Source organism: Alternaria incomplexa (assembly GCF_024043165.1).
Source record: "Alternaria incomplexa strain BMP 0042 chromosome Unknown scaffold_9, whole genome shotgun sequence".
NCBI classification, from domain to species: Eukaryota; Fungi; Ascomycota; class Dothideomycetes; order Pleosporales; family Pleosporaceae; genus Alternaria; species Alternaria incomplexa.
The window spans coordinates 1,519,227-1,546,668 of record NW_026249858.1 but is presented as its reverse complement, the minus strand read 5'-3'; the positions used below and the strand labels follow the sequence as shown (position 1 = coordinate 1,546,668).

Here is a 27,442-nt window from a genome sequence, read left to right as displayed (position 1 = left end):
GCCAGATTTTGCGTGCACAGTTCCCTTTATCATACCAGAGCCGCATCAGCACTTGGAAAATATATCGCAAAAACCCCGGGACATCCATTACGGAATACCTGCCCATAACAGCCCAACGGGGGAATCTCGGCTAGTTACAGTCACCCTAGTAAGGCACTAACGAAGCTCCCGTCGCTTTGCAAGAACCGCCCGTGCCAACGCTGCAGGATGCCCAGCGGTCAGGCTAGGATGTTTCCCAAGCAAGGTCCAGCCCACCAGACCGCCTAAGCCCCATGGCTTGCGACCGTGTGGTAGGCGTTTGACCGGCGTCCGACGCGCTGCCCTGCAGACTCTTTCCCCAGCCGTGGAACCAGGGACGCAGGCCGCTTCTCCATGTTGGATCATTGGACTCGCGAGCCATCACCCCCATGTCAACTCGCGCAGTGATGCTAACTAGTTGAGTCTAATATGCACTTTGGACGCTTGGGCTTTTCAATCGTCCAGGTTACCTAGGTGCGAATGAGCATTCATTCAAGCACAATGACACAAGGAACCTTCGATGATATCTCCCCGAGTGTAGGCGCAACATGTCTGTTGTACTAATAGGAACCAGCGGATCCGCTCGGCGACTGCATTCCTCATCAAGTAGATGACGAGACGTTCCCACACTAGCTTGTCCTCCAACATGGCTTCCACTCCTACCACCACTGCTCCGGTCAAGCGGGCTTGCGATAGGTACGTCGTCGTCGGTACACATTCACATGCCACACCACTAACATCATCAACTTGTAGCTGTCACAGAAGAAAAGTAAAGTGCATTGGTGAAGGCACGGCCCCTTGCAAAAACTGCGTCTCTGCTGGCCTTGCATGCACGTACAATGCCATCCCACAGAAGAAAGGACCTAAAGGCAGTCGTGCCAAAGTCCTGTCCGAACTTCGCGAAACACAACGCAATGCCCAACTTGCTGCTGGATTCCCAACCGACCTTGGCTTCGATGGCCGCTCACTATCCTCGACATTCGCTCGCACGCCGGGCCTCATGCCCCCCGCTCTCGTTGAGAGTTGCATAGAATACTTCTTCGCCCATGTCTACCCCTCAGAACCCGTCTTGCACCGCCAAAGAGCGCAAGAAGCCGCCGTTGGTATGGACCGCTCCACCGAGGCGTATTGCATGGTAGTCGCACTATGCGCATACGTCATGATCCAGGCCAACCACAAACCACCCGTCAACGTCCTACCACGACCAGAGATGGCCCACATGTCAAACGTCGGCATCGGCCACGTCCTGCTGGAAGAGTCCGTCCGTGTGCGACAAGGCTACGACCACCGCGAGAACCCCTCCCAGATGAGCGTGCTCACATCATGGTTCTACTCTGGTTGCTACTTCGGACTTGCGCGCGAGAACACAGCATGGGCATACCTCCGGGAAGCCACTACACAAGCGCAACTGCTAGGCATGCATGACGAGGAGACTTACAAACACGACCCTCTGGATATATCGCGCAAGCGCGTCCTATACTGGCTCCTCTTTATCGCTGAGAGGTACGACTTTACACCCACGCGTCTTGCTAGACCCTTTGCTAATTGCTTGTAGGACTTATGCCCTGCACAAACACCGCCCAATCACATTATACCCCACCATCCACCCTCCTTCGCTGGACGAGGTCCCCTCCGATCGGCCCATTGCCGTTGGCCTGGAACTTATGATCAACATGTTCAAGATTATCGACGACACATACATCAACCTCTGGAACCGAGTGCACAACACACATGCAAGCGCTGCATGGATTACGCAAATTCAAACCCAGCTCTCCGAGGCGGTACCAGCATACTTCGAGTGCACAGAGGTCCAGGAAGTCCAGATTCGCATAACTCAACAATGGCTGCGATCGCAGACATGGCAGCTAAGTGTCTGCCAGGGTCTTGTGAGCAGCGTCTCCAACGACATCCCCCTCACATTCAAATACCCAATCGAAATCGCAAGGGACCTTCTCACAATCTCGCATCAATTCTCGCAACAAGCCATGGAGATGCACGGCGTCGGACTGGTGAGTATTTTCCCGTTAATTTTCCGCATCATCATCCCCCAATTTTTGGAGATTGTCACCGCTAGAGCCCCTCCATCTCCAGCTGCAACAATCCCTGTTGTATTCGATCGCGCTAGTGCCGCACTAGGCAACCTCTATCTCTGACGTCCATGCCCTGACTAGCCAAACTGGCAGCACTGTCCCTTCCACCTATACCCCTGCCACGTTTTACCCTATCTGTCACGCCAAACGTTAGCTAACAGCTCTGCAGATCGAGAAGCTATTCGACATTGCGTGTTGTCTAGCAGATGTCGTTGCATGCACATCGTTTTCGCCTGACGCATTCGCTTTGGGCCCTCGCGACTATGTATCGCGATTCCTCACCCTGATATCGACTCTCCGTGGAGGACAGACTCGATACCTCCCTCTACTGCTCACCAAGCTCTCTGAAGTCCTCCCGAACCTTCCGCTTCCCCGGTCTCTGAACCTCCCCCAGACGGTTCCCGCTTCGACGCTCGGCTTAAATTCTACTGGCTCGGGGACACTTCCCTCCAATGTCGCCGACGACTACTCGGCAAACCCGAACGCAACGTCGCCCTCGTATCCTAACAACGATCTGATTCGTCGACTGGCCGCGCAGACTGGAGCCCAACTCCCTTTCAATACGACCCAGCATTCCATGGTCAATGTACCTACTACGCACGTAGGCGACATGTCCCTGTACGACTCCTCCCACAGTACAGCGCATTCCCACTCTTCTAGCTCAGCTCCTAGGAGCACTTCCACGACACCGGGCCCCTACGAGACTCCAATGGCACAACGGGGGTCGCAACTCGTAGGTCATCCGACCATGCAATTACCCACTTCGCACGGCCACATGCAGAGTCATCACATGGGCGTTAATGCCACAGCATACGACCCACGGTTTTCTATTCAGAGTTACCCTGTCGACCCTATGATGTACAAGCAATAGTTTTTTCCTTTGAAGAGTAGGAATATCAACAACGGCGCGGTGGAGTTTCCGGTCCTGACAATGGGCCATTTTTAGATTCGGTAGCATGGTATAGCTTTTGACCATTCAAGTAACGCTCAGCTTTTACAACGGCAACCGCCCTACAATCTTCGAGTGATCAAAGCTTCGAAAAGGAGCACGTGGAACACGGACGACGTTGAACCGCCATGTCACAAGATCTAAAAGCGTCATGTTGCCAGGGCTCAGCACACGAATACCGCGATTCCCGGTCATTAGCGATCTAATGAGCTACGAATGTCAATCCTCCGGTAGTTCTTCCGACGGGAAGGAGCTCATGGTGTCAGAAGCACACGTGCGGGAGGATGAGCTTGCATGCAGGACTAAGACCACCGTGGACATTTTAAGCGATTTGACATGTGTACCATGGGTTAATCGAAGCACCGGCTTGCCTCTTCAAGATGAGGTGTCAAGGGCTATCCATGTGCTGGATTACCGCAGCCATGGCCCGGACGCCCTTCTCGATCGCGAGGATTACGAAAGCGTAGCCAAGAGACGAGCACTGGCACTCGGAATCCTTGGAGGTGGACAATGATTGACTGCGGAACGAGGCGGTTAGGTCTGGGAAAGCCGGTTTTGACATGACATGGTCGCACACTATTGCGGCTGTGTAGCTTCGACGGGACCCGCAACCAGGGAAGGGTATGGCAATCCCGGCCTGTCGTTATTACAACACGAGTTCGGAATCTACCGACGCGTGCAGAATGAAGATCATGAAGCTCAAGGAGCAAGGTATGCGAACCCGGATAAATGGTTCACAAGGAAGAATAGGGTGAAGTGAGCCCTAGTCAGCCTAGCATCATGTACACGCGTTCAACTTGCTTGTAGTAAAGTCAATCGCTTATGCATAAAACAATTCCAAAATAGCGAAACATGATAGGTGTGGTGAAGCAACTTGGGCAGCCTTAGCTACACAAGACAAGTCGAATACGTTTAAAACTCGCGAAACACGTCGTCATGCCACATGCCATATCCCACGCGACTTTGCCATATGCAACAAGGTAGCGACTCATGTCCATTGGGCTGCAACAGGGCTTTCATTTTACCATCTGGGCACCAATCACACGATTCGCGTTGAGAGTGTCTCAAGCTTTATCTCTGGGGTCGGCCCGTCTAACGTCGGAGCGTTTGCTTAGGCACTTTTCGCAAAAGTTTCCTCCGAGTGCTGGCTGAGTGACAGCCGGCCGGGGACGGGGGTGGACCATGTCGCGGTTCTGGCGCTGGAGGCGTTGGATGGGACCCTGGGGATCAGGGACGGGTCAGCCTCGTGGGAAGGAAGAAAAAGGCTTGGTCTTTTCGAGAAGAAAGTCGATTGCGCGTTCCTGTCTTGGTAACAAAGGCCATGTCCCTCCAACGGCGACGGAAAGGCTTGGCGCAACGTGATCAGATGGACCGTGAACCCATGGGAAGGGTAGGCTTAGCTCTCATGGTGAGAAATGCATCGCCGTCTACGAATGCAATCGCCGTCTTAGAGTTCGTTATCATCCGGTGGCCTTTGCCCGCCCTGGGCGACACAGACAGAGGGATTGCGCGATTAGTCGTACGTTGCTGTCGCGTACGACACGTTAGTATTGCGAGGTTTGGGGCATAGTTTGGTACAGCGCACGCACTGGGTCTGAGACTGGCGGTTTGAGCATTAGCATTGTTGAGATTTGCTGCAATTACAGCTGGCCCAATTGCCCAACGTGGTCCTACGACGTCGTGACGCTCGACCATGGGGGTCCATCGTTTGCAAAAAACTCTAATCCCCTACTCCTGTTGTAGCAAAGTGGCGACTATACCAACTCACTCCATGCTCCTCCCATGCACCGGTATCTTCCACCCTCTTTGCATTCCTTCGTCCATGCTTTCTTTCCGGTCGGACCGAATTCCACAGCGCTACGTTTCGCACTCCGCTGCCATCCCAGTGATGACCACGCCGAGTGATCAGGAACCGATCGCCGGGCTCTTCGAAATGGGGCACACTTCCCCTCCCTGGGCGCTTGGAGATGCAAAGGGTCTCGGCTTACGGGTTAGTCATGTGAGCATGGCAATCGTTCAGCGGACTTGCAGGTCGTCGCATCAACTATCGCGCTACTTCGCATGTGGTTGGTTCAGCTGACTAAGATGCATGCAGACTCTGATTGGCGGTTAAAAAGGCCGCTGACTCGTACTCGGCTGGCTTGTGCGGCACATGAAATCCCAGGCGGTGGTAGTTGTGCATCCCCGGATGCTCCCATTCGCTCCCTGGTTAGCTGCACAAATTATTATTGTTCAATATTGTACAGATATGGAATGTAACGCACGGCATGCAGCGGCAAGATGCGATGCGACATTTCTGCTGCGCAGCGACAACGGAACGGATGCTCATTTCGCAATCTACCCAGATATCATCTGATCCATAGCGACATCGGGACGGATGCTAATTGCTTCACTTCACTCCCATTGGTACGGAGTCTTCCTTGAACCGCTGAATCAGCGGAACTGCCCGGGCAGTGGGCAGAAAAAACCGCAGTATGTCCTTGTAACCACACTACGAGTTGCTTTTCCTGCACGCCATTGTGCGTCTTGCAGCGGCATACCTCAGCACGGCTTGAATTTCGGGACGTCGTGTGGCTGGCATGTGCATGCACCGTTACACCGGACGCGCGCGCCGTCGCTGCGCAAGGCTGCAAACGTCCAGCGTTGCACTTGAAAAGGACTCGTGATCCTAGTCTTTGACGGTTCGCGGTATCAATCGTGACGACGCCTTTTGCTTTTGAGCCTTGCGTTGTCGAGAACGCCTGACCCAATCATATCCGGCATGGCCAACTCGATCCTCGCGTACTTCAAAAGCCGCGGCTGGGGATGCGCATCGCGACGCGCGATCGCAAAGGCTGCAGTTGGGGAAGGGAATCGTATCCCGAGGCCAATAATTGCAGCCACAAACCAACCTTGCCGTCCAATCGCCGCGCATATGTGTGTAAAAGAAATAAGCAGAGATACATCGTAATCGTTCTCTTTGCGCGCGAATGCGAGCGGTGATCTACTGCAATCGGTGTGCCACAAGCGCAGCTCCGTTCCCTAGGATCCGGATGCGCGGATCGCCTTCTCCCGTTCAGGGTCCTATCGATACACGCCAGTAAAGCCTCTGGATCCTTCACCTTCCTGGGTATCATGCGCTGAGCCGAATCTTGTCCAAGCGATGGAGGTGCGGAAACGTTATGTTGTTCTGATCGGTGTACTCCGAATAAGAATTATTCCTGCATCTGGATTATCACTTCTGCTTTAGCTGCTGCGAGTCACCAGCCGACTGATGTGGCTGTGTGCCGGGTCATGTAATCTACGCTGCATATTCAGAGGCAAACGCGACTTCACTCCTACACATCCTCTCGGGAATGCACTGCCGTGTATTGATACTGTCGGAATTGTTTTTGGCGAACTTATTCCCGTCGTGTATTCCTTTGATCATGGTAGCATACGAGCCCAGGACAGTCATTGGGCCAGCGGCAAGATCGCCCGTCGAGTTCATGCACATATGGTAGCATTTGCTCTCTGGTATAGTGATTTCTTTTCAAGATTGACATAGGATAGAGCAATAGCCTGTTGGGCCCGAATTGTCGCAAGTTTACAACCATTACAGAAGATACGCAGAACGACGACACATCCTAGATTCCAACTCTCCAGCTTCAAGTCCGACTATACTCTCGCAATGGAACCCCGAAGCCAATCAAAGCAAGCCCACGAGAGGCGTCGCATATGCATACCGATTAAATCACTTTACCGTTCAAGTTCAAAAGCCAAGCTGCCAACAGTTCTCTTATGCAAGTCGCTGTCGTCATAGCGGTCTCGCCAATTCCATGCATCTCAATATCTCACTTTAACCACCCCGGACCACCACCTACACCAGATGTTTATTTCCTTACCCGGCCCTGCATCACCGTTACATATCCTCGGGCTCGATGCCGTCTCCCCGCTTACACACATCCGCGGAGACTACATCTGCGTAGCTGCATTACCATGCAGACGGGACGAAGCTTGAACGTGGCAGAATCTAGTGTTATGCAAGTACGGTTGATGCAAGGTTCAAAGAGGATGAGGGTGGCAAGAGACATAAAAACGAAGTACCTTCGATGCCCCGCTGTCCTCCCAATACCTCGTCAACTGACTTTCAGCCTCATCTCACACCAAACATACACATAGCCACATGCGTCTTACTCTGCAACTAACTCTTCAACCTTCTGAGCGACTTCGGTAAGTCAATCTAACTCTAGATGTACCACTTCCCGCCCATCTCCACTTGTCAAAGTCGCTTTTATCCGTTTTACCAGGACTGCGAAGGCTGCGTTCCGTTTTCCCTTTCTGATCATCAACATTCCCGCATCGTTCTTTCTCTCTATAACAATTGGAGCAAGGAACCCGTTGTAGCCGCGCCGCCGCGGAGAAGCTGATGCTTTGGATATGATGAATAACGTACGTCACGAAGATCAGCGCCATTGGGCGTAGCATTTTCTCCGTAGATGCGTAGTGATGACTTGCAGATATGTTCCGCGTCGCTTACCACGCGAGAATATATAGCAATAACCACGACATCTCCTTCGGCATCTTCGGCATCTTCGGCAAAGCCACTCTACACATCCCCCTTCCCGTCCATCTCCACTTACCACATTCGCCCTTGTCCGATGCACTAGGACCTGCAGTCACTACATCCTTTTTCCTCTTTCCGCTGAAGATTCTACGTCAATTTCACATGAATGCAGGAGGCTTCCGCTAGCCGAGCCGCCGGAAATAACTTCTAGACACTGGATATGACGCATCGCGGGCATGAACTGCTCGATGAGGCGTTTTTTCTTCATCCTTTACCTGCTTGACCACGTCGCTGGTGAGCATGCGGGCCAAGAGCGAGCGCATGGCGCGTAGATGGGGCATAGACACGGGCGGACTCGGGACAGGGGGGGGGGGATTCCTTGTAGAGGCTTTCACACGCAGCGTGGCTTGTCGAGCGAGTATAGACGGGTCGTCGTACGGAGATCCAGTGGTAGGGCTGTGGTGATGACTTGCAGATTTGCTCCGCGGCGTCGCTTAGCAAGCGAAGGTAGATGTGTGTTGCCGATTTGTACTGTCGCGTGCGTTTTGCATACATGCCTGGTCTTCGATGAGCTCAGCGTGGGAGTTGGGACTATTGCCGCGGAGCGCCCGTAAGCTGGGAATGTTGGGCTTGAGGAAAGGAAGTGCGACAGTGTTTGGTGAATGGATTGGTAGAGATGTACATGCAGAAGATATCTGCACGACGGTTTGCAGTATCTTGTTGTCGCTCTTAGCTATATGTATAGGGATTGAGACTACAAGAGAGCTTCCAATATACTCCTTCACGCCACGGCTCTACGTTCTTTTGACATCATACTATCTAGTGTGTTTGCGAAAAAAGACTATTCGTGTTCTTAGAGCTTCTACAAGTCGTATAGTCTGCTGCTCGTAGTGCTTGAGACCTGTATTTTAAGTAGAGAATTTACTCGAAAGGAGATCCACGGTTCCAAAAGAAGGAAAGGTCTTGAGCCTTTTGCAATTGCTCTTAACATTTTCATTCCACTACATATCCACACTTATATACACATCCACATACGTACGCCTAATTGACGCACTATCTACGATATCAATCCCCAAGTCTGGGTCAAAGGCGCACTCTATCGTTGTTGATTGATAACCAGTCAGTGTGGTTCAGCCCAGCAGCGAGGAGCTGCACCCAATTCTAATATTCGTAGTATACTGTTGCAAAAACGACAGACTCGATGAGTTTGGAAGAAGCCGATCCAGTGTAAAAGACGAGATAAGTTGCCCATGGATTCATTGGACGTTATCTTGTCGCTGTAACGCGCCTCTTCATCTACTGTACTATTGTGAGACGTAAAAGAGAAACATCAACGACTTCTCATAGCTTACCTCAGCTCACTTATCGACACCACAACCCCAGAAAGAGATTATTTAGTGATAACACCTACATCATGACCTTCATACCAAGACTCCCTCCACGACACCATACCATACCACAACAACTGCCACTCACCAAACTACAACATCACATTAAACGTCTTGACCTCACCCTGACGACAATAACCACAAAGATTGAAGCTTACACAACGCCGAAGCGCGTATCTATCCATTTATACAAAATCACACAACTATGCTCATTCTATTTACTCTTCTCATCATCCATTTCGATTCCATTCTCGCAACGTAAACATGCCATAACGCTGGAAATCTGCCAGAAGGCCAGATCGATGTCAAACACAACGGTAAACAGACTCAATAATGACAACCCACAAACGCCAGAGAAATGCAACTCGCTGCTAACAACCATGCCTTCGACCCCTTTCTTTTCTACTCCAATACCACCTTCAAATACCGCGGAGTCATCACAATCACGAAAACTCAACGCGACTCCCCCCCAACCTCGCCTGCTTAGCCTGCGCCCTTTCCGCTCTCCTTCTCCTCCTGTTGGAATCATAATTACTAAGATCCGTCTCAGTCCCATACACCGGACTACTCAGCACCGTATCCGCGGCAGCAGGAATAGGAGGCGGAGGAGGGAAATTAGCCTGATCAGGCGCTAGATGCTGTTGCTGGCCATTACCGAACATGGGAGGAGGACCCGGCGGAGGCGGAGGAATATTCGCTTCAGGCATGCGCAAGGTACTCGAACTAGGCATGGGCATAGGCGGAGGAGGATGAGCACCAGACTGTTGAGCCATTTCAGCGGCTTGAGCAGCTTCCATGGCTTCGGTTCTGCGCCAGCGGTCGCCGCCGACGCCGCTCATGGAACTTACGCTGCCGGCGCGGTTTTTGCGTTGGCGTTCTCGGCGGCGGGCTTCGCGTTCGGCGGCGGCTTCTTCTTCGTTGAGGCGGCGGAGGGTTACGTGGCGGCCGTCGTTGTGCATCTTGACTTTGACGGATACGGGAGGGGAGGCCACGTCGTCTCTGCTGCCGCGGCGTTCTCGCTTGGTGGGCGATCCGGCAGAAGTGACTGTGGCTGCCGCGGCTGCACCAGCAGGTATTATTGGTGCGTCTCCCGTGCGGCGTCGGCTGTGGTGACGGCCTCCGGGTGAGTCGTAAGCTTCGGAACCGGAATCTGACAAGACACTGTAGACACCGGCGCGAGGGGGGCGACTTGGGTTGGGCGTGACAGTAGAATCCATGGGTCGAGATGGGCGCTGCGCTACTGAGGGCGTGATACCGGTCATATCGCTCTCAGACAGAATGGTGGACGGCGGTCTATGGCCTCTCCTTGGAGGTGCTCCATCACCCGTGTACTTCTTGCGGCGTTGGCTGTTCATGCGGGCGACCCGTTCCTCTTCCAGATCTTGTTGTCTCATCTCTTCCACGCGGTCGTCTTCCTTCTTCTTGCTGCGCTTGCTGAGAGAATGCTTTAGGAAACCGACGACTCCCATGGTAGCAACACCCTCCTTTAGTCCATACTGCCGATCCCTAGGCCTCATTTCAGTTTCTTCGCTGAGGCTTGTCCGGCTATCGAAAGAGTCAATGGAGGTGACACTTCCAGTTGGGCGGTGACCAGGTCGCATAGCACTTCCAGACAAAGCCGATGCTTGTGGGTTGTCTCGACGCCAGTCGTTTCGACGGTTTGCTGGAGATTCGGGTGCCCTTCCTTCCTCGAGCCTAGAGATATCGGTCTGAGTGACCTCGGATGGTCCCAATGGGCGGCTGTAACTGAAGTCGCTCCCTGTCTCGGTCGGAGGATGTTTTGGTTTGCGATTGAATAGTTTCTTGACGGCGAAAATACCACCAGCTGCAGCCCCAACTCCTAGGAGCTTGTCCTTCCAAGTGGAACCTTTGTTGCCATCGGCGCGGTATTTCTCATCACTCAAGTACGATTCGGTGAACTCAGAGTCGGCGACGCGGGACCGAGAGTCGGGTCGGGAACTAAGGACTGTGCCACCATGCCTGCTGCGGGTGCGGCTTCGAGATCTTCTTGACCCCAGCGCGGCTAATCCTGCACCGGCTGCTCCCGCTGCTGCGAGCTTTCCAGCGCCAGGGCCTCTGCTCGTGCGTCGACTTATCCTGGTACTGTATGAGCGGTCGGTGATGTAGGTGCTACGGTCATCAAAGTCCATCTCGGGCTGGGTCCTGTAGGAGAGGACGAAGTAGAGGATTACTAAGATGAAAGTCCACACTGCGAAAAGGATGAACAAGGCCAGTGGTGACCCGTATAGTGTCAGGCCAAGTGGGATCTGAGCAAGTCCAAGCAGTGCAATAGTGCGGCCTAGCCATTGATGAACCTATAGAGTTAGTCTTCGCCATACTCGCGCATGTTGTTCACTCACCATAAGCTTAAGAGGGATCTTGAATCGCTCCTTGCCCTTTTCAAGTTTATGAATGAGAGCGCCACCAAGGAATTGAACCATAACAAGAGTGTATAGCGCAACGCCGATGCCGTGGTGAGGGTTGGTCAGAGATCTCTCGAGGCCAACAGCTTGGAAGCTGCAGACGATGGCAGCAGTCGAAAGAAGCACTGCTGCTACTTGCAACCAGATGTGGACTCGCAAGGCGGTTCGTGGGTTGCGATGGTAGAAGCGAGCCATGAAGATAGCTGCGGGTATTACGAATAGGAAAGCAATGACTGCTAATACGCCGTGGGCTGTGATGAGAGCCTTGTAGCTGGCCATGCTGCGGAAGCGGTTGCCCATACCTGAGTAGTCAGTCTCTGTAGTCTTTTTCAACAATGAAGATTCTTACCATTCAATCGCATCGTCTCAAAGTTGGGGGCTTGCAAGTTGGGCAGCAGAAAAGTGTTGCGCTGCGAGTCCCATGTGCCATCTCCGACATGCATCGTGGCCGAGTCGTAGACGCTCGACCCGGGGTCCGAGAGTTGGTTGGACATTTTCGCACAATGTTCCGTTTCGCGTTCAATGGCCAATTCCTTCAGAAACAGTCGTAAAGTAGGTGCGTAAGTCGTTAAACACACCAGGCTGACGGACGAGGTAACGACAGAAAACCGGATCCTCGCTAACAACGCAGGCAAGCAACAATACGTGGAAACAGAGAGTCGTAACGTCGTGACAGGCGTAAGAATAGCGAAAGTAGGCCGGAACGAGGTGGTAGTCGTGTATTCGTGTAGAGCGTGTCCGGTTGGACAGCTCGCGGTGGTGGGGGAACGTCAGCTCCTGGCGCCGTGCAATGGACTTCGTTGGGAAGAAGCGGTTTCCGTGACTGCAGGGAGCGAAAGTCTTCTCTGGGTGCTGCAGCTGCAGATGTCACGAAAGGATGGAATCGGTAGCCAGCTCAATTAGCTCGTCGAGGGCTCCACCAGCCGCATGTTTATGGGTGGAATGGCCTGGCAACGTAATCGATAGGTTGAAGGGCGGTGAGTGGCTGGGGCCGGCCAACCACAGCCCGCCGCACCCCTGCACCCAGCCGCCCAGATTCTGAGACGACTCGAATTTCTGGTTTCCGAGGCCGATTGATTAGCTCGGCACGCTGCTGGCCGCTGCTCTTGGGCGTGCATGCGCTGGCAGTGAGGCGAACCGTCACTAGGCCTTAGGGGACATGCTCAAGCACCGTGTTCGCAGGTGCATGGCCACGAATGAGAAGACGGGTCAACACGAGTCGATTGCGCAGAGAAAAAGTCGTTTCAAGCAGTGGTATCTCGAGTCCGTGACGCCGTAACAAGCCCAACACACGCTCACCGCAAGGACGTCATCCCTCAACATCCAACATGTCCCTTAGCGCCTTTTCAGACGCTCGGAGCCATCTGCCTCTCTCTTCTAGTTCATCTCCGATTCCACCGCCCTCTTCCTTCCGTCTCCGGGCCTCTCTAGCTGCCGCCACGGTTCCCTGTTTCTGAGTCTCCAGCGGCCTCAGCTCACGCTCCAGCTTCTCCAAGTCTCTGGTTCGGTTCGGGATGGTAGCCTGCAGACTTGCGATCTGCGCATTCAGGGCTGCGAGCTCCGCCTCCCGTTCGCTGAGCACTCGCTGAGTTTCTGGAAGTGGGAGAGACAGCTCAGGGTTCGTCGAGACTGGTGTTTGCTCGTGCTTTAGCTGCTCAATGGTCGCTTCCAGGCCTGCAGTTTCAGCCGGAAGTGACTCGAGCTGTTGCGTGCGTAGTTGAAGACCCTCATAGCGCAGTGCGAGCTCTTTTCCCTTGTCCTCCAGCTGCTTCAGAATCTCGGCTACCTCCAACTTGCGCTCCTTGAGCTCTGCCTTGAGACCCAGTATCTCCTTTTCCTTCTCGTCGTTCTCGTGAGCGTCGACCAGGCGGGGTGGGTTTTCCGTTATGCTGCGCAGGAACTTCTCCTTGGTGACCTGCTCGACGTAGCTGAAGCGTAGCTTGCTGAAGAGTTCCTGCAACAATGTTAGGCCTGTATCTCTCTCATGACATTTTGAAGACGCATGCTTTATAATGTAATAGATCAGCCTCAAGGGCAGCCGGATGAGTGTCGCCATTCTGCTCGCTGTCCTCCGACGCCGCCGAATTGCGCTTCTTCGCGGCCTGTGGGAGATCCTTTGGCGACAGTGTTTCCGCAATAGCCAGGAGCTTGAGTGACTTTGACTGCTGCAATTGTTCCAACACTGCGGCTGGTGTTGGCGCTGCCGATTTTCGCTTGGGTCCCATTGTGTCTGTTGTAAATGAATTGGAGGATTGAATGTTTGTTTGGGATCGCGAATGCCCGCGTAGGGCTGAGTTCCCCGCGGCGACTACCGCATGCAGCTAGCACGGCCCGCCGCGTGGAATGATTTCACATGGCCGCCCGGGATCTCGCAAGGTCAGACTTCTGCGACCCTTCATCTCCACCCCAACAACAGTCGCCCACCATGGCGAGGGACCTAGACGACGACGCGTACATTGCAGAGCTGCTGAAAGAGGATGCAAAGAATGCGACGAAGAAATACGAGCTCGTTGGCATCGATGCCTTCAATCCGAGGTGCGTCATGAGCCTCCGTACACGCTGTGCAGTCGCATGAGCGTTGAAAGTACATGAGCACTCCATTATGAGACTGCTCGTGCTAATATACTATAGGATGAAGTCTCGTGCACCTAGACCGAACAAGGGCTTCCTGCAACACCTCATCCGACAGACTGACAGCCACAACTCTGCGCTCCTTGCTAAAGAGGCTGCCGAGTCTCGCGCCCGACTCAGGATGATGGATCGGGAGAAACGACAGGCGGCAGGCCAAGGGGATGCACGGGCGCCAGGCCGATGCGATGTCGAAAGCGCAGGCAACCAGGGACGGTTGGCGCCATCAGAAAGCGACATCGACCGATACCAAGCAGAGTCAAGCAGACGACAAGATCGCGGCAAGGATGAGGATAGACATGGGAGGAGGCGCGGAGAAACAGAGGCAGATGGTTCGACGACTCCGATGTCTCGCCGGCATCGCGACCGAAGCAGAGATGGACACCGGCACAAGAGGAGACATGATAGCGAGGAGGAAGACCATTCCAAACGGAAACGGAGACGATCAAGGTCGCCCCGAGACAAATCGCGTAAAGACAAATATGGCAAAGAGCAAGAACGCTACAAGCCCCGGGGAAGAGACCACAAAGATCGCGAGCACGCACGGCGCATGTCGCACTGGCGAATATCTTCACGGTCACGATCACGATCACGATCACCTCATTCCTCAAAGCACAGAAAACACAGCCGACACCGAGACCGGACTCGCTCCCGAAGCCCAAAACGCAGATCCACCACCACCCAACCACCTAAACCCAGCCGCCACAACACCAAACGCTCCCCCTCCCCAGCATCCTCCTCCTCCGACCCCCTCGAAGCCATCGTCGGCCCCCTCCCTCCCCCGCGCTCACCGCCCGTCCGCTCCAAAGGCCGCAACGCGTACAAACCGCAAAACGGCGGCATCGAATCGCGCTTCTCCTCCACGTACGATCCCACCACGGACGTGCGCCCGGCATCTGACGTAGAAGACGACTGGGGCGACGCACTAGAGGCACTGCGTGACCGAGCGCGCTGGCAGCAACAGGGCGCCGATCGACTTAAGCAAGCTGGGTTTACGGATGATCAGGTAAGGAAATGGGAGAGAGGGGATGTGCAGGGGGAGGAGGACGTGGTGTGGAGGAAGAAGGGGGAGGGGCGGGAGTGGGATAGGGGTAAGGTTGTTGATGAGGAGGGGGATGTGGAGGTTAGGGCTGATTTTGGGAGGTTGAAGTGATGATGAGAATGGATCCATTTTGCAGGAAAAAAATAATTGGTATTGCAAGACGAGATACACTGTCTCTCACATCCCAGTTCCCTGCTCTACTCCACTCATCCCACTCAATCCACCCTACTCATTCTACCCATCCTACTCACTCCCAATGCCTCCCCACCAAACCCACCTCCCTCCCATCCACATCCCCACCCTTCCACCTCCCCTCCTCATAACTCGCACTATCCGAACCCCTATCCGAATCCGTATCCGGAAAACTCAAATCACTCCGCAGAGTCTCGACGTCCGCCTTATCGCCTACGACTGTTGTGTCGTCGTCGCCGAAGGAGTAGCGTGGGTTGCGGGGAGGGAGGCGTGTGGGGCGGGAGCTTGAGGCATTGTTGTTGATGTCGGTGGGGTGGGTGTTGTAGTTGGTGGTGTAAGGGTTGGGGTTGTGTTGGGGTATTGGAATCTTGGGAGGTGGTGGTGGCGGTAGTGCGCGTCCAGTGTACGTATCCGGATAACGATGATGAATACCCTGGGGTGAGCGCGGGAGAACATCCAACTCAACAGGATACGTCGGGTACGCTGTCATACCATTATGACTCGTATCCGGCATCCTCGCTGGCATATTATCAAGCTCAACCACCCTCCTCCTCTCTACCCCCTGCCCAACCCGTCCAACCTCCTCATTCGAGCTCGAGAACCCCGACCACAACCTCGGTACCGGATGCCCCACCCCATCATCCCCATCATCCCCATCATTCCCATTCCGCCTTAGCACATCATCCAGAGGACCACTGATAGTAAGCTGCTTTTCTGCTTGCTCCTCCTCCGGCGTTCCGCTTGTGCCGTCCAGGAAATTTCTTTTATGAGGGTTCCTGATGAGGAAGGTTGTTATGAAGACGAGGGCGAGGGAACCGAGGAGGGCGCTGATGGCGAGGGATGCGGGTTCGATGGCAGGGTGATGTGGGGAGGGGAGGAGGGAGGGAGGGGGTAAGAGCCAGAGAGTGGGTAGGGGGGTGGGTGGTGTGGAGGACATGGTGGAGATTGTGATACTACTAGTGTATTAGGGTGGTAGAGGGATATCAAAGCTGCCGAAATTGTATGTACGGAAGAGGTAGTAGGAAATGTATGTATACCCCTCAGCAATGACTATTCACAAACGCCGTGACATGCACTTCACATAATCGTCCCCAGACATCCCCCTTCACAGCATCAACCACTTTTGACAGCACGCTGGCCAACCGCCGTAGCCTCGACATCCTCCTGCAACGTCCTTGTCTGCGTTTCTTCAGACGCCTTCCCACTACCTTTGCGCTTTCTCAATTCTGCCATGGAGATGGGTGGTTTCGCCTTCCTCACCTTCTCGTCAGACGAACTCATCTTGCGCATCTCGGATTCCAACTTCATCGCCAACCTTTGTAGCAGCCACTGCGGCTCAGACTGATTGCCCATGAGCGGACTCCTTATCCCCAGCCAACTCCAAGCACGCTTCTTCCCATCGTCCGCAGAGCCGATATCAGGAGCTTCGCCATCATCGTGCTTATGCGGAGTGTTGGCTTTGGGCTGGCGGTGGTGCGAAGGATCGTTTTCGTCCTGGCCGATTAGACGCAGGTAGTACTGCCACTCGTGGTACTCGTATTGTTTTGACGATGAGCTTTCGACGTCTTTCATCAGTTTACGGACTTCTTTTGCGAGGACAAAGTGGTAGAAGCGGATGTCGCGTTCGAGATAGTCGCCGTGTTCGCCGGCCTCTTCCGCTTTGCCTAGCTCTTCTTCTTCTATGTAGGCTGCTAATCTGTCTTCTGTGCGGTTTTCTGTAGGACCGGCAGAGTTGCTGCGGTAGCCTGCCTTTTCGTTTTCGCCAATCTTGCCGGATTTGATGCGCGTCCATCCGACTTTGAGTGCGGCGCTGAGCCCTTCCTCGTCTGGTAGGACGGTGAGCGAACCGAGCCAGATGGTGAAGTCCTTGAAGGCTTTGATGACTGTGTCGCCCATGTTAGAGATGAGAATGGTTAGTGTGGGGACGGCGAGGAGGCTCCAGAAGACCATGAAGGCTTTTCCGGCATTGCTTTCGACAACGTAGTCTCCGTACCCGATCGTTAAGAGCGAGACGTAGGCGTAGTAGAGGGCGACGAAGTAGCTGAATCCTTGCGGCTTTTCGGAGTACATGAATACTAGAGCGCCTAGGAACCATAGTAGCATTGCTGCTGTGGTTGATAGGGCTAACGCGGTGTATCGCCTCTTGCGCTCGGATAGTGTTTGCACGCGGCGCATGATGTGGAACTCTTGCTCTCGTCTCTGTGCTTCTGTCAAACCTTTCGAGGAGAACTCGACCTTTTCCCACAGTGAGATGCGTATCGTCTGCGTGTCGCCATCGATAGACTTGAGAACCTTTTGTCTTTTGACTTCCATAAAGCGAGCAGCCATCTTTTGCTTTCCATGCTCTAGAATAAGAGATCGAATAGAACCAATGACCAAACCAACTGTGACTAGGCCACCAATTGCATATGGAATAAGGAGTGAGCGACCAGTATGCGTTTTAGGCACAAACTCCCCGCCGAAACCTATTGTGAGAAGGGTAAAGTTGGCCCAGAACACGGCATCCAGGAACATCCAGCCTTCGACGTATGAGAATATCAGAGCGCCGATAAGCAGGTAGACCATAAAGGCGATTGTCTGTAGCATCAGCGTCCTCTGACTGGCCGTCAGCCGGAAGTCTCTAGCGTAATGCCCCTTCCACGCTCCGAAAGCAGTAAAGGCCATTAGCGAAGCGATAATGAAGTAGATACCCGCAGCGATGATAGCGTAGTAATACGCTTGGCTGAGAGCATGTTCTTTCATAGGCTGAATCCGGAACACAGATGACGAAGCGACCCCCACGAGCGCCATCAAAAGGAAACCAGCAAGATAGAAGCCGATGATAGTGATAGGTTGCGCAATCTCAAACGTCAGTCTTCTTGACATGTTGAGCAGCAAACTGATGTTTGCACTCAACGCAAAGACGAGCGAGACTGAATTGACCGCGATAAGCCATTTCGGATCCGTAATCTTCGAGCCGTGTCCCTCGTCGCTTCCCGGCGGGATGTATACTCTCCACTTTTCAACGAGGGCGCAGATGGAGAAGCCGTTGGCGATGGGGCCGAATGTTCCTGCTATGAGGGGACTCGCTGTGGAGGCAAACCACCATTGACTGAGTTTGTCAGCGTACGTAAAGCGATGTCGAGGCACTGGGCGACATAACTTGGATCGAGATATTCCCGCTCTTCCTGCTCCGCTTGTTCGTCTTCGTCGTGGACTGTGTCATTAACATCTTGCGCTGCCGCGCCTGCTGGCTCGTCGAGGCCGGGGTCGTTCATTGCCAGTCAATTGGTAATGTGGTGAAGACTGCAGTAGACAACAACGAGTCTGGGTGCATGTTGTACAAAGAAGAAAATGGAATCTGGAGATCTGGAGATCTCCTGCAGGTATGTGCACGAGGGGCGTGCATGTGAGATAACCAAGATGCGCGGGTTGTCGCGTGGACAACGCCAGGGAAGTCAGGGAGTGATGACGTATGTCTCGCTAACTTTAACAAGCCACCAATTCGGGGTGGCTTCAAGCACAACGTCAGAGAAAATCAGACGTAGGATTGTTACAATGGACGGTAGAATCTTTTGGTATGATGTACTGTGAGAACACCATGTCGGCCCGAAATTGATAGGGTAACGACTTTGTAGAAGCTCGCCTAAACTACATGCGTGACAGCCTCGCGTTTAGCGGCTGACTCGGCTACATGTTTAGCTCTCTAGGCATTCGTATGTGTGTGATGCCCAACGTCTTTTTGTGGAACTATGCTGCAGATCTTATGCAGCAATCCACAAGCGTTAGATAATGAGCTCGCCTTCGAGCTTGACATTGCTCGCCAGCCCATTGCACGCCACACAAGTAGAAGCTTACTGTGTCGACGGGATACATGTCAGAAGGAGAAGCAGAAGGCATAGCCCCTAGGAATGTTGGAAGAATGTATCCAAGGAACAGTGGATGTAGACTTGAGCAAGTGACAACACAGGGGACTATATGCCTATATATACATGCGGGCACTGTGACTTGGCCTAGCATATCAGAAGATCGAGGGGCGTGCTTTACAGCGATACTTCTTACGGGCTTCACTAAGGACAGTCTGTCGAGCTCGAGGACATTTTACCTTCTCCAATTGCCATACTATGACTCGGGCAGCTAATAAGCGGGCTGGCTGTTTGCTGTATCTCCGCCTTGACATCTCAATTGTTTGTTCAAGTCCATGCTCGTTGGATGATCGACTGTCTCGAGAGACAACAGGTGAGCATGACTCGGCCTGCTGCTATCTTCCTTCGCGACCTCGTTGAAAAGCGGTTCCGTCTGAGGCGTGTCGCAAGCTGGGGACATCGATCGGTATCCGAGGACTGCCTTCGGAGAGGCGAACTGGCTCAATGAGCAAGAGGGATCTCGGAGGCGCCAGCGGCTAGCGGCGTCGCATGCACTGCTCCCAAGAGGTGGCAAAGTACAAGGTGATGGGGGTGAGTGCGGAGGTGCAAAGAGATCGTCCGAGCATTCCCAGGCAAATCTGCCTGTTGCTTCGTGCTCCTAACACAATCACCGCACCACTCTCAACGCCACCTTTATAATAAGGACCCCAGCTGCCGACACACAAGTACCCGTAAATTTCTCAATGCTCTTCGACTGTCTCGCAGTCGCCTCGAGGTATTCGATCAGACCACGGTCGCGCCATCGCGAGCATACACAAGCAGGACGGCGGGGTAGCAGTCTACCTATGACTACAATGCTACCTACTTTAGGGAGCAGCTCAACAAAGACCTAATAGCATACTAACTTATGATAACAGATACATCTGCATCGCACCTCTCCGCCGCGGTAAGCTTCAGCCCCCGCGACTGTTAACTAACGCTAACGTAACATCAGATGGACAACTCGAGATCTTCAGCGCACCACGGCGCTATGTTTCTCGGCGGTAACCGTTTCATCGACAGCAAGACCAAGCGCTTCGACCTGGGCGGCTTCGAGCCTACCAAGGTCACCCTCGCAAAGAGAGAGGAACGACAGAAGGCGGAACAAGAGAAGGCGGAGCGAAAGAAAGCAGCGGCGAAAGAGGCGGAGAAGGTGGTAGTGAAGAATGCGAACCCTACCGTCCCTAAGGTCAACGAGCAATACCCGCCGTTTCGTCTTACAGAAGTGGAGAGGAAGAAGCTGGTTCCCGACGGCCCCAGGGGTGACGAGCAGTACGTGCCGCTCCGTCCTGGAGAGTCGCTGTGGGATCCGAACATGGATCCACGTCGTTTCAGCAACATCTTGGGGGGCTGGGGTAAACCGCCTGGAAAATGGGGGCGCAACAAGTAAGCCCGATCTACATCGACTTGAAAGAAGTCATTGCTTTTCCATTGGTGGAGAGACAATATTTTCTTGGAACACGCATGACAAACAAGGCTGACAAACACCCAGTTAAACGAAGCATACGAGCGAAATTCTGGAGCTGAGACTGGGGCGTCCGGAACGTTTTGCATCCTTCGGCGTCTCATAGGACTTGGACTTCGCGGCTCACATTGCAGTGGCCGGCTTCCAACATGACGGATGCGAGAGAGGGCCTCTCGTACAGAAAGAGAGCGCGCATCGTCATGGCTGTGTGTCCTTGTCATTCCCTCTCTCTTCGAGCGTGTAGCTTCGCATGTCGGGCTAGAGGGCCTCGGGCGAGGTATTCCTGTGATGTGGGTTCTTCAACGAGAAGCTTCGGTCGCTCTTGAGGCGGCGGGTGCCCTGCTGGCGAATAGTGCTTGCACTCCGCAGTTTGGTAGAATCATACATTATTGCTCTAGTTGCTGGAGCATGTGCAGCTACGTGGTGTCGTCGACACGTTGGAGTACGCCGGAGTATCGTGTGCCTTCTCGACGCTAAATCATCGCGCCACAGCCCTGTCTGTCAGCTGAAGTCCCATGGTTCTACAGAAGGCTCTAGGTGTATATGACCGACGACAAGGCACCGCCGATGCATGTGGGCATGCGCGTCTGAGCCGGCGCCGTGGCCGCTGTCGAAGCTGCTGTCGGCGGTGTCGAGATCGCGAAGATAGCAGCATAGTAGTGAGAGCATCATAGTGTTCTATCATGGCACACGCGGCCGATGTGTGTCGCTGTCGTAGAGGCGGTCGTGCGGTCGCGGTCGTGAGAGCGATCGAGGGGCTCAGGAAGCTGCGGAGAAGTCTGTCAGTAGCGCCTTCCCCTGTGTACCGCAGAACGTATAGCCGACAATGACCATTCTGTCGTCGCGATCCCGGAAGTCATGGTCAAGAAGACGAGCATTGCGGCTGTGAGCGAAGCTGGAGTCGGCATGTATGGCGCGTCATCGCGTGTCTGGTTCAGTCGGCCCGCCATCCATGATTCAGGCACGGTACACCAGCTCGGTTCCGGCATAGTGTCCTCCTTGGGTCACGTCGTGACAACGACTGCTGCAGACGTCTTCTGTATCTCTTTACATATTTACGACTTCTTGCAACCGCAATTCCGTACTTTCTTACATGTCACAAGTAACATACAGTATAGGGTCGTGCTATGTGCAGACAGGCCCGTCTGGGCTATGTGTATTGCATCTACTTCACAAGGGGTTGGAAATGTAAGTTGGTACTACACAAGGACTTGTGAGACGAAGCGCAGTCTTAACAACACTGGCCTTGTTACGAATGTGAATCATGAGATAGTAGTTTCAGTCCGTGTGTACATGTAAGAAGATCTCCCATTGCATCCTTTCCATTCTTATCGACATCTACCAATTCATTGTCAAGCCATTTCTCAGTCCTCATACTCGCAAAGCGCCCTGACTGTCACGTATTCTAGAGGCGAAAAAGTACATCTTTGTTCAAAGTAAAAGGAAAGGAAGCCAATAACTATTCGCTGCTCTCAGCAACAATTCTTCCGTGCTCCACCTGTTGTGTGAGAAAGCGGCAACGAGCATGTCAGACGTGTACTGTTGTAAATCGATTTGCATGCCCGACAACACATCACTTTCAGTTCTGATAGAATTTCTTATGCGAGCCTCGCCATCTCCACAACTCTCACTATTCTTCTCACCGTGGCGCCATCGCCTCGAGCGTCACTTCACCGATATACCTGCGTGCAAGATATAGGAGCTCGCATTTCATATGGCCTGTTACTTCTTCAATTTGAGTCGAGTCGTTCATGCTTGATCCGGGATGACAGTCCACTCGTCACAGCTGCCAGAAACTACTGCGTCATCGTACAGTGCGTCGATATCATCTTGATACCGCAGGACAGATATTGGCAGTCCCTTTACTATCTCTTTCACCTATCCTCACTCACCTCAAATGTGGAAGCTTCTGATCTCTCGCTTATCATCGTGGTCACCCAGGCACCAGTATCTCCTTTGGAAAGCGCGCTAAGAGACGCTACTGCGCACAGCTCCTACCCTTTCTGTCCATATAAACAACGCAAGCTTTTCTCCCCGCTACCTCCAACTCCCTTACCCCACATCCCCAGCTCTCACACACGCTGCAATTAGCAGTCTCGTCCAAGCAATAGCTACACTTTCTACACTTTCTACCTTCTCCCCTCATCGTCATGTCTGACGCAGGAGCTCCCGAGGCGACTGCGACCGACGCCGGCGCTGCCCGCAAGGAGCAGCAGGCTCAAGATCTTGCGCGTGCCCAGGAAGCCGGATGGAACAACCCAGTTCCCTTCCAGTATGAGACAGTCGTTGGTGGCACTCCTGCCGAGGACGACACTCGCGACACTGCTGTCTGGCTCTCGGACGCTGCTATTTACCAGTGGGACGACGAGTTCGGCGATGTTGGAGAACCCAACCCTGAGCTCGAGAAGATGCTCTTCACCGACCAGTATCTCCAGCGCGCCGGTGGTGCAATCAAGGCGCTCTCGTTCGACGTCACTCTCTCGGGTCCCACCAAGATCAGCCCCGTCCGCAACGTAAGTCACTGAAACTTGGGCCTGCAGGTCTTCGCATGCTTCTTTGCTAAACTTTGTCAGTTCGAAGATGCCGGTCTCCACCCGATCATGCTTGACAACGTCAAGTTGTGCCAGTACGTGGCCCCGACCCCGATTCAGTCCTACTGCATCCCTGCTATCTTGACTGGACACGACGTGGTCGCCGTTGCACAGACTGGTAAGTCGCCTCGTCCGTACTCACTCTACTTCCTACTAACACTACTCAGGTTCCGGCAAGACTGCTGCGTTCCTCCTCCCGATTCTGTCCAAGCTCATGGGCAAGGCCCGTCAACTCGCTGCGCCGCGCCCCAACCCGGTCCGCTACAACCCTCTCACCGACAAAGTCCGTGCAGAGCCGCTCGTCCTGGTCGTCTGCCCTACGCGGGAGCTTGCTTGTCAGGTAAGTTTCCATCATACGAAGTACATGCTGAACGTATACTGACCTGGGTTCGTGATAGATCTTTGACGAGGCGCGTCGTCGTAGGTACCCCAGTACGAAATTCATATGAGACACATGCTGACATCATACCCTCCGTTTAGTGTGCTACCGTACCATGCTGCGTCCTTGCGTCATCTACGGTGGCGCCCCCAGCAGGAATCAGCGGGAACAGCTCGAGATGGGCTGTGATATTCTCATCGCGACTCCGGGTCGCCTCATGGACTTTATGTCTAACATCAACCTGCTGTCCTTCAACCGCCTGAAGTAAGTCAAGCAATTTTGTAAGGTACTTTATAACTGACTAACACGAACAGGTTCACCGTAATTGACGAGGCTGACGAGCTTCTCTCCAGTGGTTGGGAAGAGGCTATGGAGAAGTTGTTCGCTGGTTCAGGTATGTCGACACACTCTTCGCAGCATGGACTTCCAAGAATTACTTGCTGGACCATCTTTTGTATCACATACTGACAACCGCTTAGACCAGAACGACGACGCCGACCACACGTATCTCATGTTCTCTGCCACGTTCCCCAAGTCAGCTCGTCGTCTGACGCGGGAATACATGGACGAGGACTGCGTCCGGATCAGTATGTTTCCACTTCCTCAATTTAACGAACAACCCACTCACAATATACAGAGGTCGGTAGGGTTGGCAGCACCCATCAAAACATCACCCAGCAGGTCATCTTCGCAGAGGAGAGCGCCAAGAGCCAGGCACTGTTTGACTTGATCTTCAGCGAAGGCCCTCAACGGTACAGTTTTTCTGACAACTACAACGAGTGCGAGTCGCTAACTTTGCCATTATAGCACCCTTGTGTTCACTAACTCCAAGGTTAAGTGTGATATGGTCGACGACTTCCTATACAACAAGGGCATGCCTGTTACTTCCATCCACTCCGACCGAACTCAGCGCGAGCGTGAAGATGCTCTTCGTTCGTTCCGTACCGGCAGATGCCCCATCCTCGTCGCTACCGGAGTCACTGCGCGTGGTCTCGACGTCGCCAACGTCAAGCACGTCATCAATTACGATCTTCCCTCAACTATGCATGATGGCATCACGGAATACATTCACCGCATCGGACGTACCGCGCGTATCGGTAATGAGGGCAAGGCTACGTCCTTCTTCAACGACCGCAACGAAGATATTGGCGAAGACCTCTGCAAGATTCTGTGCGAGAGCAAGCAGGAAATTCCAGAGTTTCTCCAAGAGCACATGCCCGAGGATCCCAACACTATCGAGTGGCACGACGGTACTGACGATGAGTCTGATGACGGTCTTGGTGGTGGCTTTGGCGGTGGTGACGCGGGAGGTTTCGACGCTGAGGCTACTGGCTTCGGTGGAGAGGCTGCCGCTGATACTGGATTCGGTGGCGATGACGGCGGTTTCGGTGGAGGTGGAGGAGGCTTCTCTGCTGATGCCGACGCCGACGACAAGGCCGCTGCCTGGTAAGCTGCTTTGGTTCTCCAAAGTCCTTCACCGTCTTCCAAAAGTGCTTAGCTAGCCTGCTTCATGCGGCTTGCTTTCGTCGCCTGCGCCTCCACGGCTTCAGGCTGAGTACTCCGGTTAACGATTCACGCTTCACGACATGACGCGACAACGACTTCTCCTTCGCGGTGGTCCAGGGCCTTGCATATGAGTTGCAGGGTGTAGTACCGCTGATATGTGGCATGATGATCATGGTCAGCTAGTCTATATATACCAAATGTCAGAGTAAATCTGGAAACCATGTTCTTGTCAATGCTTTTGTGATGTGACGTTCGGTACTTTTGACATTGCCAGGTGTAGCAACAAGCACCTTCATTCAACGGGTCCTTTTCAAATAGGTGTATGCCCCGGAGTTGTCAAGATCAGAACCAGAAAGTATCTACATTGGGCATGAACTGACACAAGACAGTGCTAATAAGAAGTGCCCAGGTGTGGTGGATGACCCCTGCGATGCTTCGCGCAATCAAGCTTTGGCCTAGCCGGGGCCGGCTTGAAACACCATCAACAATTTCGGCAACGCACGATCTCCCTGTATCGCATCGCAGCGCGAACAACATCTGACGTCACACCCGACCATGGCTTCCGTGCCTTCCAGCTGGGCACACAGTCCGCGTCCCCCTTAGTCCTTTTGAACGCGCAACGCACATTGCTCACTCAGCATTCAATGCGTGACGCAGCCGCATACAACGAGTCCTCCGCGTCATGAACGCCGTCGCCCTGTCTACCTCCGTGTCATAATCACGATGAGCAGCTATTTCCATTCGATTGCCTATTTTTTCCGCCTCCCCTTCCACATACAATGGCGGTAGGAGATCCCGTAATGAATAATGCGCGAGGCCGACACTGACTGCATCCAGCACTGCGCTTGTCCAAATACCGCGATTCGTTCCTCTCTCCATCCTGCACGTCACGTCGCCTAAGGGGCCCCATCCTTTTCTCATATCGCTGCCGAGTCGAAAGGGCAACCTCATCTATATCTACGTCTTTGTTCCGCCGAAACCAGTCGACCTCGAAGGCAATGGCGACCAGGAGAGGAAAGAGACTGGGGAATGGCGTGTGCCTGTGGTGCTGGATTTTCATGGTACGAAACCGGAATGTTTATGAAGACGCTCGTGGCTAACAACACTAGGCGGAGGCTTCATAATGGGATCGCCCTTGGAGCAAGCCCCTTATGCGTCGATGATGTCGCGTGAGCTCGGCGCCGTAGTCATCAGCGTATCCTATCGCATTGGACCCTTCCACCAATTCCCCGCCGCTATTCACGACGCGGAAGACGTCTTGTCCGCGATCCTAGACACAAGTGGAGTTTCGAAAGCCGGCAAGGTCCTTAGAGAGGAAATTCAGCGGTACTACTCCATAGTACGGGATGGCGCACTGGAAAAGAAGAAGAAGGAACCTCTTGCACCACACCTTGAGCACGTCAAGACCATCACCCTCGACCCTACACGTCTCGCGATCTCAGGCTTCTCAGCAGGAGGAAACATCGCCTTGAACATGGCTATATCAGTACCGCCTTGTCCTGAACTCGGCATGTCGACTACGATCGGTCCTCGCTCGCGCACGAATGAGCCTGCGCATGCAGACACCATGTCGCCTATCATGCCCGAAAACCGCAGAGCCACTATCCTAGACGATCCCTTCGAGTCGTGGCCCTCTCTTCTACCTCCCCCTCAAGCACAGCCCCGCATGCTGCCGCTCCTCCTATTCTACCCTTCGCTCGACGCACGCCTACTCCCACACGAGCGCCCCATGAAGCCCTTGCCCAATGCGCTGCGACCAGACGACCACCACAAACAGAAGCCGAAAGCACCTGGCCTATTCTCAATCATGGGCCCGACCTACCTCCCGCGCAAACTACGACCGCACCCGCGAGCCAGCCCCGGTTTGAACGACCCAATGCACATCCAGAAGAACGCCGCCATCCTCCTCGTCCTACCTGAAAAAGACACCCTAGCCGTGCAAAGCGACGTCTGGGTCGACAAAATGAACAACAACGACTGGAACGGGCCTGTACGCTTCGGCGACGGGCGCTCAGGCGACTGGGACGGACGCCAAGGTGGACAAGCGGGATCGGACAATGTGCCCAGTAGCCAGAACGGAGGCATGGAAGTGTGGCACGCACCTGGGTGCAGACATGGTTGGACGCAGTTTCCGGATACTTTTGTACCTCAGCATGAGCGCAGTGAGAGGGAGCTGGTGTTTGCACGGACGCTGGATTTTGTCAGGGATAATTGGAGGAAGGAGTTGCAGGTTGAGAAGCGGCAGCTGGGGAATCAGATTCAGGAGTTGAGGAGGTTGAGTATACCTGGGGAGGATGAATAAGATGGAGTTTAAGTGCAGCTGTACGTCTGATAATAGAAATCACTACACCGAAAGCGATAT

At 53.7% G+C, this 27,442-nt stretch overlaps 7 protein-coding genes across 7 annotated transcripts; 4 read left to right on the top strand and 3 right to left on the bottom strand.

Moving 5' to 3' along the window:
- Nucleotides 1-846: 846 nt before the first annotated feature.
- Nucleotides 847-2,979, top strand: J4E90_006869 (uncharacterized protein; the record flags this gene model as incomplete). The annotated part of the gene is given in 4 exon segments (XM_051436411.1): nucleotides 847-852; nucleotides 872-1,521; nucleotides 1,574-2,027; nucleotides 2,278-2,979. 4 exon segments carry the CDS (start codon nucleotides 847-849, stop codon nucleotides 2,977-2,979), a joined length of 1,812 nt encoding a protein of 603 aa, XP_051290205.1.
- Nucleotides 2,980-9,413: 6,434 nt separating this feature from the next.
- On the bottom strand, nucleotides 9,414-11,887 carry J4E90_006868 (uncharacterized protein; the record flags this gene model as incomplete). Its single annotated transcript, XM_051436410.1, has 3 exons — nucleotides 9,414-11,237; nucleotides 11,331-11,695; nucleotides 11,743-11,887. The coding sequence occupies 3 exons, from the start codon at nucleotides 11,885-11,887 to the stop codon at nucleotides 9,414-9,416; spliced, it is 2,334 nt and encodes a 777-aa protein (XP_051290204.1).
- Nucleotides 11,888-12,702: 815 nt separating this feature from the next.
- On the bottom strand, nucleotides 12,703-13,618 carry J4E90_006867 (uncharacterized protein; the record flags this gene model as incomplete). The annotated part of the gene is made up of 2 exons (XM_051436409.1): nucleotides 12,703-13,347; nucleotides 13,400-13,618. 2 exons carry the CDS (start codon nucleotides 13,616-13,618, stop codon nucleotides 12,703-12,705), a joined length of 864 nt encoding a protein of 287 aa, XP_051290203.1.
- A 200-nt stretch (nucleotides 13,619-13,818) lies between these two features.
- Nucleotides 13,819-14,426, top strand: J4E90_006866 (uncharacterized protein; the record flags this gene model as incomplete). Its single annotated transcript, XM_051436408.1, has 3 exons — nucleotides 13,819-13,928; nucleotides 14,025-14,237; nucleotides 14,345-14,426. The coding sequence occupies 3 exons, from the start codon at nucleotides 13,819-13,821 to the stop codon at nucleotides 14,424-14,426; spliced, it is 405 nt and encodes a 134-aa protein (XP_051290202.1).
- Nucleotides 14,427-16,368: 1,942 nt separating this feature from the next.
- On the bottom strand, nucleotides 16,369-18,512 carry J4E90_006865 (uncharacterized protein; the record flags this gene model as incomplete). The annotated part of the gene is made up of 2 exons (XM_051436407.1): nucleotides 16,369-18,308; nucleotides 18,365-18,512. The coding sequence occupies 2 exons, from the start codon at nucleotides 18,510-18,512 to the stop codon at nucleotides 16,369-16,371; spliced, it is 2,088 nt and encodes a 695-aa protein (XP_051290201.1).
- A 1,495-nt stretch (nucleotides 18,513-20,007) lies between these two features.
- J4E90_006864 (uncharacterized protein) lies at nucleotides 20,008-20,529 on the top strand (the record flags this gene model as incomplete). Its single annotated transcript, XM_051436406.1, has 2 exons — nucleotides 20,008-20,046; nucleotides 20,095-20,529. 2 exons carry the CDS (start codon nucleotides 20,008-20,010, stop codon nucleotides 20,527-20,529), a joined length of 474 nt encoding a protein of 157 aa, XP_051290200.1.
- Nucleotides 20,530-22,754: 2,225 nt separating this feature from the next.
- J4E90_006863 (uncharacterized protein) lies at nucleotides 22,755-27,382 on the top strand (the record flags this gene model as incomplete). The annotated part of the gene is made up of 11 exons (XM_051436405.1): nucleotides 22,755-23,117; nucleotides 23,178-23,313; nucleotides 23,363-23,535; nucleotides 23,594-23,615; nucleotides 23,676-23,838; nucleotides 23,889-23,968; nucleotides 24,054-24,161; nucleotides 24,212-24,326; nucleotides 24,382-25,020; nucleotides 25,918-26,141; nucleotides 26,190-27,382. The coding sequence occupies 11 exons, from the start codon at nucleotides 22,755-22,757 to the stop codon at nucleotides 27,380-27,382; spliced, it is 3,216 nt and encodes a 1,071-aa protein (XP_051290199.1).
- Nucleotides 27,383-27,442: the final 60 nt, after the last annotated feature.